A 19441-nucleotide genomic window follows, 5' to 3' on the forward strand; every position below is an offset into this window, starting at 1 on the left:
GTTCACCACTCTCCCCACCCTTGGCCAATTTCTGTATTGGAGATCTTTGATGCCTTAGCCTCTGCCCCACAAAAACCAACCATATGGCTTTGCTACGTTGATGATATATTCGCTATTTGGCCACAAGTCTCTGATACACTCCTCTCCTTAACACACTTAAACAACCAACACCCCAGAATCAAGTTCACTCTGGAAAAAGAGGAAAACAACAGCCTCCTTTTCCTAGACACCGCTAGCCTGATGGAACCTTGGTTTTCTCAGTTTATAGAAAACCCACCCATACAGGCAGGTACATTCATCAACAATCCCCCCCCCCCCCTCACAACAATATGGAGTGGTGAAAACACTATACAAAAGGCTAAACTAATCTGTTCAAACGACAAGGCCCTAAACACTGAACTAAATCACATCCTCAACACTTTCTCAGCCAATGGCCGCCCCCCCCCCCCCCATAAAATCCAAAAAATATTGAAACCACCAAACCCACCCCCCCTCTTTCACAACAAGGATTACTTTAAATCCATCGCCATTCCCTACATCCGAGGCACCTTGGAAAAAATCTTAAAAAAACATGACTTGACCTCCTGTAACAGACCATACAGAAAATTGGCATCCCTTATCCGCTCCACTAAAGACCAACCACTTCTCCTAGACCTGCCTGGTGTATACCAGGTCTCTTTCAGCTGTAAACTGGCTTACTTTGGCCAAACAGGCAGGACAGCGAAAGGTATGGTAGAAGAAAGCTACAGTAATACACCATAGCAAGTGCAAATTCGAAAGACTATTCATGGAATCAGCCTCAGCCCTAAGAAACTCTCAAAACCTCAACAAATTTGGTTGCATGAGACTACCCCAAAATTGGGAGGCTTACATCAGCAGACCTTCAGCCCAACAGCCAAGAATACCTACATAGCCTGCTAGGGGGCACCATTAGGACTTTTAGGAGAACAATAGCTTCCTCACTTCATTCTCAGTTACTGTGTTGTAGTGCCTATGTGCACATGCCTTTTTTGTAAGTTCCTTTTGAAGATGGCAACTTGACGTTGCCGATATATCGGAATATTTATTAAAGTATAATTTAATTTATATTCTTATGTACGTTGTCAATTCCTTAAGTGATTTAGTAATGCATAACCAACGTATAAGCTTGTCTACGAGAATTTAATAACAAGATGTGACACCTTTTAGCTACTTTTATATAGAAATATAACTTCTGCATTATTCAACCTTGGTATCACTTCTGGGTAGTGGCTCTTCCCATAATGCTTAGTATTATACATGTCTGTAAGATACTTTTCATTGTCGAATACTAAAGCAATTGATGTGAAGTCATTAGCCTCTATATACGAGTTGCTTTGTCATGAAGTTACTTCATGCGCAGACTTTGTTTGCACACTTGGATAAAGGATGAAACCAAGAATATAATTTCTTGGCATCTTTAATTTATAGAGTTTTGTTAGTTTGTGGAATATGTCTTTATTTTATTTATCTGTTTATTTTACAATTTTTTGTTCATATTTTTGATATTTTTTGTTGCTTTTTTTAACTTTTAACTGCAGAAGCACTAAACTTTTTTACACTTTTTTTTTTCAGTGGAATGATGAGAGAATTTATAGAATAAGGAGTGAGGCATTCTGGATACATTTTCCACTCAGGAAGTGCCCGGACTCAAATGTGGCCTTCTTTGAGCTGCTATACCCAGACTAGCAGCATCGAGATTATTCATTAGCTGATTGGGAGGCTTCCCAAAGTATTACCAACTGGGTCCCATATAATCTCTGGCATCAGACTTGCAGAAACTGCTTTACCCTCAGATGGGAGAAGTGCTAGGTAGCAAAAGTGCACAACAAGGCCCACACTACATAAAAAAAAGGGGGGGGGGGGAATAGGCCAAAAATTAGTGATCCTATTCTAGAGATGAAATACAGTAATAGCTACTTCACTCTTATAGTTAGCACAGTAGTGCTAGTTCACCAGGCATTGAAAGTCACCTAGTGGTTAGTTGGCATTTCCTCCATCTGGCTAAGGTATACTTTTAAAGTGGCAAAACTTACCTTGCCAGAGCCTTATTTGTGGAAACAGGGAAAAGCCATAGGAAGGTGGGGTGACTTATCATGTTTGCTGATGATGTAATGTCAGTGATAAGCATCACTTTCTATGAACACTTGAAAAAAGATCTGAATAGACTGATGCTAGGTCAAATAATTATCAATTCTAATTCAGTATTGCAAAAATGCAAAGTACGTTTTGGCTTGAAGTTCCAGACATCGTACTATATTTTGGGATTTACCTCCAAGAAACAAATGAATGTATGGTTGACAGAGAATTATAATTCATTGGCTGTATTAAAGGTTGTAAAAAATAACACAGAGGATAATATAGTGCTGGGAAGGACACAGGTTGTGGCAATGGCTTCCTTAAAAACAAGAAATTAGTTCACCTATTAAGAAGGCCTTGATGAGGCTACATCAGGACTACTGTACCCAGAACACACAACCATTTTTCTTGAACGGTTGCAGGCTGTAGTTATTTGGGAATATTTCATGAGGAAGGTTGTTCCAGAGGATAGAGGTAGAAGGAATAAAGAGGAATAGGAGAAGTATGTTCAGTGTTTACAATCGCATAAAATAGCAGCTACTCTTGTTTTAATAGGCCTAGCACAAAGTGGAGGAATGAAGTAATGGCTCGATGGAATAGTGACCATGGAAGCTCTAGAACGGACACAGAAAACTGAAACATTGCCTCTCAGAGATAGTGGACAAAGTTAGTCTGTGAGGGAAGAATCATTAATGAGCTGAATTACTTTCCTAAGGATAGCATTGAGAAGTTTTAGGTGCACCAAGTTGGACATAGGAGCAGTATTCTGAGGTTAGGCAGATTCGGAATTTGTATATATTCATAGTTAGTAGCTGCATGGATGGCTGAGTAGGTAGGTGAAAAATGGCATCTCAAGCAGAAGAGAATGCTTAGTTTTTTAGATGGTAAGGAAAGATTTGTCAAAATTGTTTATTTATTTTGGTCTACAAGATATCATAAACCAAAAAAATATATTGTTAAGTACAAATTAAAGGAAATTGCATTAGATATAATAAAAATTTAGTCATTTATAAGCATCATTAAAGACTGATTCCTGAGTTAGTTGATCTTTGGCACAGGCAAATAGTTATTACCCTCAGAAAACTTAGATTCTTAACTATTGCATTTAAGCAAGTATATTGAAATAAGTACTAATTATCAAAAAATGCCATCTTTTTTATAGAATACCACAGAAATTTCTTTGACCTGTAGTTGATGGTGAAGATTGAGACTGGACACCTACCAATTTTCCAATAGTTAAAAATAAAAGTTAGTTTATAAATTATTTCTGCTTGCTTTACATTTTATTACTAAATTATTTTTTTCCATCTTATCAGGTGCTAAAAACCAGACTGGCTCTACGATCCACTGGACAGTATTCGGGATTGTGGGATGCAGCTTGTAAAATCTATAGGAGAGAAGGGTTACGGTGCTTTTATCGTGGCTACATTCCTAATTTAATTGGCATCATTCCCTATGCTGGTATTGATCTGGGAACATATGAAGTAAGGGAGGAAAAAATTAATTCAGACTTTTGTTTAGATTTTATTTTTTAGAGTTCCATTTTTTTCTTTGTTTGATATTTGATATCACTTTAATACAGTGAGAAATTCACTCTTGGTTAAAAAAAAAAATGAAATCTCATAAATTGATTATTGGTAAAGTGCAAGTGCATCTTATTGATTTAGGAAGCATTGATTGCTGCTCCACTAGGCCTAGGATACATTTATAGATATATCACACTGCATCAGAGAAATGAAAGGAAGTTTTGAAATATAAACATGTGACATTCCCTGTTAAGAAAAAAATTCAGATTGTTGCCTTCATATTATGGTTATCATTAATACTTGTCAACATTTAAATATATCCATAAATACTGATTGAGAGGCCATTCAGATCTACAAATATTCATGTAATCGAGAATTCATCATCATCATCATCAGATTCCTGATATGTGCCCTCAAGGGGTGTACAGGATATGTTGAAAAACTTATCAGATCTTGCATTTCTATCTTCTAAGACACTTTTTACTGTATCAATCCACCTATAACTTGGTCTTCCTCTGGGTCTTTTTCCTGCCAACTTGGCAGAGAACACTTGTTTTGCTAATCTTTCCTCTCCCATTCTGTTTAAGTGATCATACTACCTGAGATTAGCTCTGCTAACAATGTCGAGTTCTTTCCTAATATCCTTGTTTTTAATATGATGTTGTCACTGATGCCATTTGTTCATGCCTCTAATCTTTCTCAGGACTCTCATATCTGTGGTCTTTGGTCCATGTTTTATGAGGTCTGACAGAGAAAGAAAAAAACGAGACTATGCCTGTTTTTTTTTTTATTTAACAAATTGAGAAAATGAACTATGATCTCCTTCAAAATAGTTCTCTTCTGAGTTGACACACAGCTGCATACGATGCTGCCAACGTTCAAAGCAATTCTGCAGATCATTTTCTGAAAGGCTGTTGAGGATCTCCGTCGTTTTTGCTTTCACAACTTCTACTGACAAAAAATGAGTTTCTTTGAGAAGAGGTAGAAGTCACAGAGAGCCAGGTCTGGTGAATAGGGTAGGTGCTCAAGCACAGTGATGTTGTGATTAGCTAAAAACTGCTTCACAGACAAAACGTTGTGAGCTGGCATGTTGTTTTGGTGTGAAACACAACTGTTTCTCCACAATTCTGGTTGTTCTCATGCATTCATGTAATTTCATTAAAACCTCAAGGTAATACTGCTGGTTTACCTTCTGGCCACTGGGAAACCACTCTACCATTACAATGCCCTGGATAATATCAAAGAAAACAATCGACATGGCCTTGAACGACTACATGCTTTTTTGGTCTTGGAGATGTTGCTTACTTCCACTGCATTGATTGTCACTTTGTTTCCGGATCATATGTAAAATAATCATATGTAAAAAAATAAAATATCCAAGTTTCATCACGAGTAATTACCGAATTCAGCAAATCTGGTTCATCCTTAATGCGATGCAAAAGGTCCAAACATAGTTCCTTCAACTTTCTTTTTTGTTCATCTGACAACATTTTTGGAACCCTTTTTTGCAAAACCTTTCTTCATGTTCAGTTCTTCCGTTAAAATGCATTGCACACTTTCCTTGTTCAAAAACTTTCTCAGCTACAGCTCAAACACCCAATCTTCTGTCTTTTCTAATTACATCTTCCACTTTTTTAATGTTGTCATCAGTAACTGCTGTGTGTGTGTGGGCAGCCTGGGCGATCATCATCTTTTACGCTTTTTCTGCCTTCCAAAATTGTTTGCATCATTCGAAAATGCATGGAAGAGACATGCACTCTTCACCGTAAGCCTCAGTCAATAATTGAAAATTTTCGTCGTGGATTTCTTCAGTTTCGCAAGAAACTTGATGTTAACTCGCTGTTCACTCTTGCACTCCAACATTTTCCAACTGAGAATAAAAAAACATCTATATTTGAACATGCATCCACTCGTACTGAGTAAAGCGATGGAGTTGAGCCTTGTCTCATGGTGACAGGTTAGAACAGGGTTTCCCAAATTGTGTTAGGTGGAAAGTGAATAAGTGTTCCGTGATGTCAGTGACCAAACCGTGCATTTTTAAACATGGAAGTAATTCGGGAAAGGGAATACCGCTTTTTATGACTGGTCATAAAAATTGCCTGCAAGCCGATTACAACAATGGGCGGCATATCCTCTGTTCTCAAAACTGAACGAAATAACATCTGTGTTGCAAATGTTAGTGACCAATCAGCAAGGAAGTATAAAAAAAAAATTTTCCACTGAAATTGAAGATCAAGGTAGTCTGTATCCAATTCTCTAATCTAGTAATACTGAATACTTTCTTCACAAGTTCGTATTGTAGGGTGAAAGTGCATGTTTCGAAACGGTAGTGGCGTGATTTTTTAAAAGTAATAGGCCTACAGATTTAAATTTTAATGTGAATAAGAGACAAGGGACTTTGTTTATGGTGTTAAGAAATATCTTATTGAAGGTGTTTGTGATGCAACAGATAGTGATTCATCCACTCCAGCCTACAAAGCAATCTCCAAGATGTACAAAAGGAGGGGAAAACTACTAGCACACAGGAGAAAAAGTCTACATTCACTCATAAGTACTTATAATATTATACATTTTTGGTATCAGAATGGGATATCAATGAAAATCAGCAAAAATTAATTTAATGATGTTGGCCTGAGGAAACTACAGTATGCTACCAGATTTTATTAGTCCAGTGATTGATAACTGATTTAAATGTAATTTTATATTTGTCAACATTTCACACCGTATACATAAGTGTACTAATACTCTTTATGATTATGCCATAATTAATTATTAATACATTACAAAATAACCTAGGTGTTCCATGAAAATTTCAGGATTTGTGAAGTGTTCTGTCGTAGAAAAAATCTGGGAAACGCTGGGTTAGAATATGCTCTATAACCATCTTTTTGTCTCTTCCCTCCCACTCTCTATTCCCAAGCTATATGGTTATACAGGAATAAAGAGTGGGAGTCTCGTTTTCTTTGTCGGACCTCGTATTTCTAACCCAGCTCTCAGATCCATAAAAAGTTAAAATTGGTTTGACCACTGTCTTGTATACAGCTAATTTAGTGTTTTAACTAATTTCTCTCTTATTCCATATAAATTTATTCAGTTCACTTCCTACCATACTAGCTTTGTTGATTTTGTTGTCTATTTCTATATTTAATTTATCATTTTCACTAAAAATCATGCCTAAGTAGCTGAAATGTTTTTCTTGTTATATAGGTTCTCTATTCATAATGCAGTTGATATTTTCGATGCTTCTGGCTATTTTCATTGTCGTTGTTTTATTGCTGACCTTCATACCAAATCTATTACAATAGTTATTCAGTTTAGTCCAGGAATTTTGCAGACTTGTACTGGATGTATTTGGAAGTATAATATCATCTACATAGAGTAAAGAGCTGAGATTAACATCTCCAATTTTGATATCAGGTTTAATACCGCTTTCCTTCATAATGTGATCCATATAGATAAATAATGGAGGCGATAATATACATCCTTGTCTGACACCAGATTTTCCTGTACTTCAGTTTTAACTGCTGACTTACTACTCAAGTAAAGACTAAGTGTTGCTTGATATAATGCTCCATTTCAACTTTTTCAACTTTTTTTGTTTAGCTTTTTCAACAGCCTCCAGAATATTTTGCCACCCTCTTGATATTTATTTTCTATGTTCTTACCGAAGACTTGCCATGACTTTTGTTTAGCTAGTTTAACACATTGTTTAGCTTTCTTACATTTCTCTCTGTATTCTCTAAGAGCACAAGCTGACTTATTTGCCAAGTACTTTTGATATGCTTTCTTCTTTCCTTCATTGCCTCTTTAACTTCCTGTATCTACCATGGAGTTTTGATTTTTCTATCCTTGTAGACAATCTCACCACATTGGCTCTCTACCTGAATCAATCAGAGTTTTCTTTAAGATTTGCCACTAAATCTCCACGGTTTGGTTCTTGTTTTCAAACTCTTTCTGTTTTTCTTGAATGTTTGTGTATTTTAGTCTACAGATATCTGAGAGCTGCTGAACTTTTATTCGTTTTAAAACTTTCTTATAGGTTCCTCTCTTCAATATGAAATTCGATTTTATCTTGCTCAAGACTGAATGGTGATCACTTCCAATTTCAAATCCTCTGTACACTCTAGTGTCCTTCACCAGAAAGAAAACATCACTGTCAACAATATCATAGTCAATGAGACTTTTGTTATTCCTTGCCTCTTCTCTCCATGTGAATTTCTGTGCATTTTTATGTTGGAACATTGTGTTAGTAATAACCAGTCCATTTCCTGAGAAGAAATCCAACAGGTATTTATGCCATTATTATTAGTTTTGCTCTTTTCTCCAAATTTTCCCAAAATATTTTTGTATGTCTGATAATCATTTCCTACTCTGCTATTTAGATCCCCAACAAGGACCAACTTTTCCTTTTTCATTGTGTCAGTTGCTTTCTCTAAAGCCTCAAAAAATTCCTCCACTTCTACCTTAGTAGAACCTTCAGTGGGACCATAGGCACAAATAAATCTCATTGTCTAGTTGCTCATTCTGATATTTGCTGATATCAGTCTACTTGAGACTGCCTGCCATTCAAGAAGATTAGCCTCGTATTTTGTGTTGAATACTATGGCTACTCCTTCTCTTTCTTTATTGTCATTACCTGAATATAACATTTTGTATTTATTGCTCAGAAAGATCTCACCAGTTTTTGTCTTTTTTTTTTTTTGTTTGAATCACCCCTATTATGTCGATCTGGTACTTATCCAGTTGTTCTGCTAGCTCCATTTCTTTGCCATTCAGGCTTCTTATGTTGATAGTACCTATCTTGAACTCTTCTGGTGTTGAGTTGCAGTGTGTTTTAGGATTTGTTCCAATAGCTGTGTTTCTATTACAATTTCGCTGTTCACTCTGGTGAACAGCGAAATTGTAATAGAAACTGTTCACTCTAGTTCCCTGGGGAAAACAATGTGAGCCTTGTTTAACTGGGTGGTGCCCCAGGCCAGCATGAAATTCTGTTATGTTGTACCATCATTTTATAATTTGGTTTAATCCAAGAAGAATCACTTTCTTGTGATGTGTCCCATTAATAAATATCCACTAGGATACTAAAAGAATAAGGATAGACAATTTGAAACTTAGTTGGCTTAATATTATTTTCTGTATTAGCTTAAACCAGTGATTTTCAACCTATGGGATGCGCTCCCTTTGCTGGGCACAAAGAAAGCGGAAATCAAAGGAAAAACTGAAAAACAATTTTATCAAGACAAAAGGCATTTAATGAAGCTATTTATTGATACAAAAACAATATAAAACAAAAACATAAAATATACTCTGAAAATAAAATAATAAAATGTATGAAATCCCTGTATTGAATAAACTAGTTGCACTTACAGGAACATATCAGTATTGCAAAATATACTGAGCAACTAATTAAAACTAAACAGTAACAATGAATCTAAAAATTAATGGCTTCCTTTGGCCTGTGTTACAGAGCAAAGCTTTTCATATGATGGTGATACATTGGAAATTGACACTCTTAGTTTCCTTTCTATATTTAACTGAGATCTACATCTTGTTTTTAAGGCAGACACTGCAGAAAACCCGATTTCACAAAAATAAGATGTTTGGAAATGTCACAAGTGCATGAAAAGCTCTTGACTTTAGTGCAGAAAATTCATCATCAACACTGGCCCAAAATTCAAACAGTGATTTTGATGTATGTTGTCTTTTGATTTTGCCACTTGACATAAAGTCTATAAATTGTACCTCTTCTTCAATTGAGAAACCTTCAGGGATAATTTGAAATGGGTTTCTAACCCCTCGTGCATTGCCATTATCTTGTCGTTGGTTATAAAATAGTTTCTGAAATTCTTTGTCAACATTGTTAAATGATTTTCATTAGTTGCAAATAAAACTTTGTGTTGCTCTTCTGCCCTTGTAGATTGTGATAAATTCATCCTCATTTGGAAACATTTTTAATTTTTGTTGCTTTAGCCTTTTTTGTTCCATAACTTCAGTTTTTTTACAAAAAAGCATTAACTTTGTCACTCATCTCTAAGATATGTATATTTTTACCTTGGATTGCTGGTTTAATGTATTTAGTTTTTCGAATATGTCCATCAAGTGGCTTGATTTCATCACAAATAAATGGTCTCTAAACCTCTCTGCTTCTTCATAGTTTTCCTCTTCCAAGAAGATTGCTTAATTTGTAAACACTTGAACATTTTCCCCTCTGATAAAATACTAATGCTGAATGTTCCGATCCAGCCATGTCTTTGCAAAGTTCAGAAAACAGTCTTGATTTTAAGGGTCTCATTTTTTACATAATTCACCAAGGTTATAACTGTTGTTAACACAATGTTTAGATCAGGACTCATTTCCTTTGCAGCAAGAGCTTCTCTATGAATCATACAATGTGTCCAAATACATTGTGGGAATTTTTCCCTCACAAGGGCTTGTAAACTTTTAAACTTTCCAGACAACTCGAGCATCATCAGTGCAAATTCCTACACAATTTTTTTACTGTATGTTTGCCTTGCATATAAAATCGTTTGAACAATTCAGGTTCTGTGGCTCTTCTTTTTATTGGTTTACAAAACAATATCTCCTTAATTGCTGATAATCCATAGCAAAATCAAACATATGCAATTTAATGACAATCCTCGTTGAGCCGAATTGAGAATAATTGTTAACAAAGCGTCGACAAAAGTTGTTGCTGCATATCTTCACATATATCACCAATTCGCTGAGCGACAGTATCATATGATAGAGGTATGCACTGTAGTTGTTTAGTAAAACTTTCTCATAGTTTCCACAATATCAATCGCAGTTGGCAGAATTAGGTCTTCTCCGATAGTGTGGGACTTTTTGCACCTAGCTATTTTATATGCAACTTTGTAAGAAGCTAGTAAAGCTTTTTTATTTACAGACAAAGCTTTTTCAGTGCTAGTTTTTTGCTTTTCAAAACATTTCAGTTTGGCATCAAAGACCTCTCATGGTTTGTTAACAATACTCCCTATGAAGTGTTTCCAAATGTCTTTTAAGTTTATTCAGTTTCGTGTTGTCAGACACCAAAATTTTCGAACAAATAACACAGTGGTCTTTCTTCATCATCTACTTCAGTCTTTGTAAAACCAAAATCTAAATATTCTACGGCGTACGTTCTTGATTTTACTTTCAGAGTGATATTCTGTGAACCTGATTTTGTTGACGTCCATAGTCATTAGATGCCTGCTTACATCCAATTAAAAATTTATTCATTTTTCTACACTAGAAAAGATTGTTTTTATACTGCGTATCTCAGTCATTGCGAATAGGAGTAAAATAATGCTGACCATCAACTTCTCACTGTTGTTCACTGTTGCAGTGTTACTGCTGTCTTGCCATTTTAAGCCTTATTTATACTTGCAGAAACATTTCCAGAATATTTCAGACTTCCCTTGATTAAATCACAAATGTTTCCAAAAGGTCAATATGATTCAAAGGTCTATGCAGTGATGCTAGATGTATACAATTTTTGAAAGATTTCATGACGTGTTTAAATTTCTATGAATATTTAAACATTTTAATTAATTCCGAATTTGTTTTGCTAACTTTTATGGATTTTGTCAGTGTCTCAATACAAGAATTGCAAGGTGGAAGGTGGGGGGATGCCACAAAAACTAATATTAAAAAATGGGGCACACATGAAAGAAGGTTGAAAAACACTGGTTTAAACCAAAAAGAAAGTGATGATACAACATGATGAAATACTCTGCTTTCTGGAGCATCACCCTGTTAAACAAGGTTCTCATGGGGAGCTTGATTATTTAACAAAGTAAGTAATTGGAAGAAACTCAGTATCAGCAGAATTGAACAGAGATGCTGTCTTTGTAAAAAAAAAAAAAAAAAATTAAATTAAAAAAAAAAAAGAGAGATAAAGAGCCAGAGAAGTGCCAGTACTATATTGAAATAATTAGTGTGTTACTAAGATCAAGAAGACTAAAGAAGAAGAAAAAACTGACTACATTATATTTTTTTTATTAATTCTTTCTAAGATCTGCTGAGAAAATGCAAAAGACTGAAAGCAGTATTCATATTTACAACAATCAGATTTAATAAACTGAAGTTAATAAAATTCTTGCTAAGCAGCATGTTAGCTTTTTTTTTTTTTAATTCTTTCTTTTACATGGTGGTCAGCATTCATAGTGAAGAATTTATGGAGACACAACATGAATGGTAGGTTAATTATTCCAAGAATTTGGAGGGCCCATCTTCAACCCTATAGCATCCAGAACAGCCCCAAACAGAAGAAAATCTTAATACAAGAGGACTTTAGGAATTGCTTAATGTAGTGTTTTTTTTTTTTTTTCCTTCCACAAGAGGTCAGGTTAGGGTAAATGATTAACCAACATTTAGATTCATCTTACTTGTATAGTGTAGCATCATGTTGTTTGTACATGTGTGTTTTCCTGACAATGATCTCAATACAGAGGTTGAAACGTTGAATGTTACTTTCTTAATGTGATAAGTGAAGTAATTATTCTTACATGTTTGTTGTGTCTTCATAAATGCTTCACTGTGATTTTTTTTTTTTTTCTCTCATAGTTTCTCCACTTTCTGTTAGTAACAGAAAAAAAATCCATTATTTATTTTAGAGCTTGAAGAATATGTACTTGCGACGACATGGTGTTGATCACCCTGGTGTTCTTATTCTTCTAGCATGTGGAACTGTTAGTAGTACATGTGGTCAAATTGCTAGTTATCCTTTAGCATTAGTAAGAACTCGTTTACAAGCACAAGGTATGTAGTTTCAGTAATGATATTAGAAGTACCTCACATTTTATGCTAAATTTATATTAGAAAGGTTAATTTGTAGGTACTGAAATACAGTCAGCTCTCACTATAGTAAACATCATTATAACAAACTCACTAAAAACAAATTGTCAAAAAGTCTTGTTCTAAAGCTTCACAGGCAGAGTACCACCCTAAGAATATTAACTGTATCTGATTATACACAATAAACAGGTATTCTAATAGACAAGTTTAGGAGTTGAATATTATTCATAACTTATTTTAACAGTATTAGTAACACCAAGTGAACTATTTTATATTTAAAAAAAAAAAAGATGTTTATTAACTGGCTTATATATTTTTCTGAATTTTAAATGTGCATCTTCAGCACACAAAGCACCATGTTATAGTTTATATGCGACAGTAAGTGAAACAATTATTTTTTTTTTTAATAATTCTTTCTGCGATCTGCTGAGGAAATGCAAAAGACTGAAAAGCATTATTCATATTTACAACATTAGAGGGCACCAAATTAGGACTTCAGATCTTTTGTCTGTTACAGTTTGAATTGTTTCACTTACTCATTGTCACATATAAATTATAACATACTGCTTTGTGCTCTGAAGATGCTGATTTGAAATTCAGCAAAATATAAACCAGTTGATAACTATCTTTTTTATAAAATAGTTCATTTGGTGTTAATACCATTAAAATAATCGGGTATTCTTATGAGTCTTTTAGAATCATAGTTAGCTGTATCTAGGAAATTAACAAAAACTTGTTTTTCACATGCATATTTTATATTTTGTTTACTTTTTTTTAATCAACAAAATGTGTTTATCCAACAAAATTATGTATCTATAATTCTATGTATGTGTATAATATGTATCTATAATGTATTTATAATTATATATTCACAAACTGAACTCCTTTTCAATTTGATAACTAGTTAGTTTAAAGATTTTTAACTTACAGTTTAAATTATTTCAGTACTTCTCTTATTAATTCTTGGCTAATAAGAAGTTGATTTTCTCTCTTCTGAGTAAACTACCCTATTCTCATGCAAAACAAGCAATCTTTATGTTGTGTCCATCCTCTTGTTCTTGCTGATAAAATGCTGCTCTTTACTGAAGTTAGTTAAGCCTTAATATAATATATTCCAGGAATATAAAACGTTTGTTTCATAGAAAAGTTTTTTTGCCATTCGGAAGCAAAAATAGTTCCTCATCAAAAATTGAATTAGAAGTTATAATAGTCAGAACAATAATGTGTGCAGTTATTTTTGTATTTTGGAATCAAATAATGCAAACAAGATATAACACTTTTTTTATTGTATGTATATTGAATTTTTGTTTTATTTTACTTTATTCCTGTTTTTTCATTCGTGTGAAGTTTTGATATAAAACTATAATGCAATTTGTATAATATTTTTTGAATAATGTAACTAAAAAATAAAATCTTTTTAGTTACATTACAGGACTTTTATGTTTAGGTGGTACATTAATTTAACTGTCCAGTGTTGAGACTATCTTGATTATTGAAAGTCTGAAATAGCTTAGAAAACTCATTTCTAGATTGAGGTTTTTCTGGAATACTTTATTATTATTATCAGAGGCTTCTTGGGAGTCAGAAACTCATTAAGGGAGGCCACACATCACCCACCCCAGCTGCCTTACGTTTTCTTAAACTCATTCACACTACCTGCATTCACCACCAAAGGCGAGCCATTCCATTCACACATACTGCTCTCTGAGAGAAAAATGTAGCTCTCATCCCTTCCTTGATTGCATTCATTCTCAACTTCCATGGATATCCTTATCCTGCCTTCTATAAAATGAAAACTGCCATCTACTGGTATCTTATAACATCTTCAGAAGTTTGTAGATCTCTATCATATCACCTCTCTTTCTCTTGCTAGTGTCAACAGTCCACAAATTCTCAGTCTATTCTCATAATTAATCTAGATTCCGTAGTCCTAATATCATCTTCAACACTTGCCTTTGCACACTTTCCACTGTATCTGCATCACCTCAGAAACCAGGATACTACATCAGTGCACAAAAGTCCAGATGAGGTCATATCAGTGAATTTAAAGAGAGAAAATGGCTTCTTTATCCTTATGTCAATGTTTGTTTAGCATTGCAATTATCTTGCAAGTTGCATTTGTAATCTTTGCTATATGGCTCCTTAACTATAACTTTCTATTTACTAAAATTCCAGGATCTCCAGCCTGGTCAGTTTCTTCTAGCATGATCCTGCTAATATAATACATCATTCAATATCTCATTATGCCAGAGTGCATAACGTTACATTTACTAACATTGAAATGACAGCCATTTTCACATGCCCACAATTCCAGCCTATTCAAATCATTCTACAAGTGCTTCATGTCATTTGCATTCCTGATTGCCCTGCCTGTCTTTGCATTTAAGCACACAGCTATATGTCTCTTGTCAAATCCTTCCCAGTGTCATTAAGGTAAAGACTGAATAACAATGGACTAAGACCAGATCCCTGAGGTACACCACTTGTCACCTCAAATTTGCACTTTTTTCATATTATTATTATTATCATCCATCCTCTTATCTGAGGTTTATAATCCACTTCTATATCCTGCAACTTATATAACAGCCTTCCATACTGAATTCTTTCAAAGCCTTAGCAAAATCTCCAAAAGTAAGCCATATCCATTCCTCTTGTCTAACTCAACTGTAACGTTATTATAAAATGTAAGCAAGTGTTATAATCCTTATGCCTTTTGTTATATATATGTTTATATGTTTGTTATATGTGTTATTTTATTTACTTTAATTTCTTTCTTACACTCTTTAAATATTTACTTTATTCTTTTCTTAAATCTCTCTAGCTTAGTTTCATCTAAATAATATGCTATAATTTTCTATCTGTCTTATGATTCACTCAGGGCCATTATTCACTCTTAAGTATGGTGCACGTTGTTTATGAAGACAAAGGGTTTACTACTGGACAATGCTGATCCCCTTTGTTTCAGCACTGGTTCTGATTCCTTCTTCGGATTCAGAGAAAATTTCTGTTATACTGCACCACCCTGAATCCTAGATTATTGAACAGTGCAAAATCAAGGAACCAAAACTCAGTTTTGTACACTATCTTAAATCACTTAGGGTTACTTTGCAGTCGTAGCCTCCCTAACAATTTATCTCCTGCTGTGGTTCGAATTTTATGAGAAGGTGCAGTAGAAATAAACAATCAGGCAAGTCACTAGTTAAATTTAAAGAAAAGAACATTTAATTTCAATTCAGACATTTACACATTATAAATAGATACTGACTTATAAATTCATTAATATCAAAGAATGAACATAATCAAAACCTTCTAAATTTCTTATAGCATGCAACACACATCAACTCAAGTATGCAATTCTATCTATGAACAGCCATGCACTATTATACACTTCAAGGCTAAGGATTATTCACTTATCAATCACAAAGTAACCTCCACGTGCTTCTGCACTAATTCCATTAAATTTTTATATATTATCACTGCTTCAAAATCTAACTATTTCTACAGTCCTTAGCATAATTAATAACCTCAAAACTTAATGTCCTTCCTAAATTTACAAACTTTCTCCCATAACACAGTTACTTAACAAGACATAGACATAGAGTTTACATTACCATTTGCTGGGGGACTATTCTTGGCCATCTCATTCATCACAACTGAACTTTCTCTTCTTGATTCCTGGCTCATTCTATATAATCTGTAGTGTTCCACTGGTGGTCCGGACAGGACATATCTCCGCCACCGAAAGTAATTTCCCGTTGTTTTCTCGCCAACTGGTTCAACATGGCTCAGATATTTCCTGGGGAATCGGAAACTGCCTTCCGCTGGGCTAAATGTTGACTGGCAAGCTTTCATGAACATCACAACATACTCCTTCAGTCTTTGTCTCGACGATCTCGCCGAAGCATGGGGCGAGAAGGTGCCGCAAGGAAGTTCCAACACCAAGCGAAAAAACAACCAAAAAGCCTCCTCTTAGGCACTGCTATTCTTTTTAAATTGCGTGCCAATCTTTCTTTCTACGTCATTGCTTTTCCCCTCCCCTTTGCCTGAATCACCCTACGTCTCGCAGTACGTAGCGCCACTCTCTTCCCTATCGTGCTCCTCGATGTGAGTGTGTGTGTTGGGGGGGGGGCTGCATGTTTGCCATTCTTGGTGCACGCGTACTTGTTTTCTTGCCATCTGCTCCTAATCCGATTAACTTTTCTCCCAGCAAATTTACAAGCATTTATACAAAATTAACATAGCTTAATTCACAGAAAATTCACAATATTTATTTGACACCATAAAATATGGATAAATAACCTCAATTTAGATATGTTTCTGGTAAGTTACAAGTAATTTAGCACATCTGATATGTCGATATATGTTAAAATTGCAAACATATGTTAAGTCTGAATGAAACGTAAATTAATTAATTTTCAGTAAAATTCAGAACTTAACACAAGTTACTTGAACACTTTCTTAGTAAATTTATGCTATTCATTTCAAAGTACAGATTTTCTCTCAACCCATTTCTGTATGTTCACTCTTGCCAACTTTCTAAAATCTTCACCACTTCAGAGATACTGATAGATATATATATGTCTTTGCAACATCCTTGTGCAATGACTCTTACTCATGATACTTATGAGTATCCTCCCTTACTCGTGAGGTTTTAATTTAAATCACACTCATGAGAAGTTTTAAACCTGTCATACATTAGTACCATGAATATTAATGATTTAGACATTCACTACCTATCGTGTCTACAACAACTTACTATGTCTAACTTCACACACATGTTTACTGTGGATTCAAATGCATCATAGTCAGTGTGAAGGCACTATCCATTTAAATAGATAGTGCCTTCAAACTAAAATGGATAAGGCCAACCAGACTGGCAAGATATGTGAGACCAACTGAATCAAGTTGAAACTAGGTGTCTGCTCTTGAAAATATTATTGTATTTTGTAATGTGTGCATTACATAGGGTCAATTCACATATTGATGAAATTTGTAGTGGTCATGTCAGTTTTGCACATTGAGAAAATGGTTGACATGCTTCCATGAAAAATAATGTCACTGTATTTAAATTGTTGCATGTGAAAACTAGAAGTTGGTTTGGCCAGTGAATGACTTATAGTATACAGTGGTTAAGAGTTGTCCTTTTCATGGTTTTGGTAAGATATAAGAAATAAACAGACAGAATTTAGTTGAATATAACAATATTATTTAATAAATTGAGAAAAATGAAAATTCTCTTTAACTGTTTTGAGTGAACTCATAAAATAACAAACACTAAAATATAACAGTCAACTCAGTGTTAAGCACTAAAGAAATAGGTTTCTTATAGAAGAAAATTTTCCATTGCACAGTTCCTTTAAAAAAATATTATCATGTGTTCAAGACTTCTTGAACACATGATAATATTTTCTTGTGAGATAATTTGCTATAACAGTGTTTGCTCCATTGATAGTTGACTATGCAGTCAACTAGCTTTACCATAGCAAACTCACTTACCATAAACTGCTGAGTTTATTTGTGGAAAATGTTCTTCTTAAAGAAATTACCAGCCCACCCTCCACTACTGCAGACTGTAGACTTTTCTTTTCATTCCTACTAAAGGAATAGTTTGTTACTTGGGTTTTTCAACTTGGAAACCAGTTAGAGAACACAAGCCATCTCTCCGACAGGCTAACCCCTTTCATTTGAAAAGCTTTACAGATAGTCCTCTCTCTATTTATAGTTTCTTGCTATTATTATTATTATACTAATTTGTTATATGTTTAAGCTGATCTTTACTTACAAGTATTTTTTTATTTTTTATAGAGACACGATCCGATAATATGCTTGACGTATTTCGAAATATAATTAAAAAGGAAGGATATCTTGGACTTTACAGGGGTATTACACCAAACTTCTTGAAGGTAGCACCTGCAGTTGGTATAAGTTATGTTGTTTATGAAAATGTTCGTCAGGCCTTAGGCGTATCCATGACTTAATAGGGAAAAGTGCCTAGTTTCTTAGGTTTTAAAGTATAAATTTTAAGGTTCACCTTGCTGAAACACCTTCATTTAAGAACAAGAGTTAGATATGGCTACATATTCACCACTACAAACAGTGAAGAGAATATTCAGTGTTGTAAATAGTTATTGTTCATCATTCTTATCAATACCATTCCTTTGCTTTAGGCCAAAGACCTAATTTTCTTGCTGTAGATAACTGAACTCATTTTTTAAGAATTGTTTTTAAATTCTTAACATCATGAACATTAAAAGCCAGTGTCATTTTTAAAGAACATTAAACATTTCAGAGATTATTCTTTCTCTCTCTCTCTCTCTCTCTCTCTGTGTGTGTGTGTGTGTGTGTGTGTGCGCAGATGCTGTGTATATATATTATATAATTTACTATTTATGACCTTTGAATCCTAGTGGGATGATTATGTTAAGACCACAATACTGGATTTTACTATTGTATCATTTATCTGAAGCATAATTTTTTTTCTATAGAATTTTAAAGCTTCCTTGTGTTACACACCCAGAATTTTTTGTTGTTTCAGGAAAAAAGTAAATTTCCTTTCAGCAGCACATCAGTTGATTGTAAACTTTCAAGAAATGTTTAATGTGTTAACTAAGTAACCCATTGTTTATTTAATAAACATTATTAGTTTTTAATGTTTTTGTTGTGTTGATATTAATTTATTACTGTAGATACATCACCGTAAATAAGTTAAATCACTGCTTTTTTTTGTTGTGCAGAGCACTATAATGATAGAAATTGTTGATAAGTTATGTTAGATTATTAATTTATGACACCTCCATTTTGTTATCCATTTTTTTTCTATATATATTTTAAGGACTTTTTTTTTTATATAAGCTAATTACTTAGAATAATAATGTGTTTTAAGACATATTATTTAACTCAGTTTTGTCTCTGATGCACTATAGCATATATATGGTAAGTTGTATTTTATCAAAGTAGTCTTCCAAGGGAGGTGATATAGAACACAGTTGTTTGAAGTATTGTTAATAGACTGCTTTTTGTTGAAT

General features: G+C 34.1%; 1 protein-coding gene across 2 annotated transcripts in view; it reads left to right on the forward strand.

The window, feature by feature from the left end:
• LOC150110637 (mitochondrial adenyl nucleotide antiporter SCaMC-like) overlaps positions 1-19070 on the forward strand; it is a 176129-nt gene extending 157059 nt beyond the window's left edge. For both annotated transcript variants that reach the window (XM_090395393.1, XM_090395403.1), the window contains 3 exons: positions 3414-3581; positions 12236-12380; positions 18222-19070. In XM_090395393.1, the coding sequence (XP_090251519.1) occupies positions 3414-3581; positions 12236-12380; positions 18222-18394 (486 nt within the window). In that variant the 3' untranslated portion in view covers positions 18395-19070. The remainder of the gene's footprint in view (positions 1-3413; positions 3582-12235; positions 12381-18221) is intronic.
• The last annotated feature ends 371 nt before the right edge of the window (positions 19071-19441 follow it).

Source organism: Typopeltis vanoorti, chromosome 1, assembly GCF_054136105.1.
Source record: "Typopeltis vanoorti isolate ZY-2024b chromosome 1, IOZ_Tvanoo_1.0, whole genome shotgun sequence".
In the NCBI taxonomy this organism is placed as follows: Eukaryota; Metazoa; Arthropoda; class Arachnida; order Uropygi; family Thelyphonidae; genus Typopeltis; species Typopeltis vanoorti.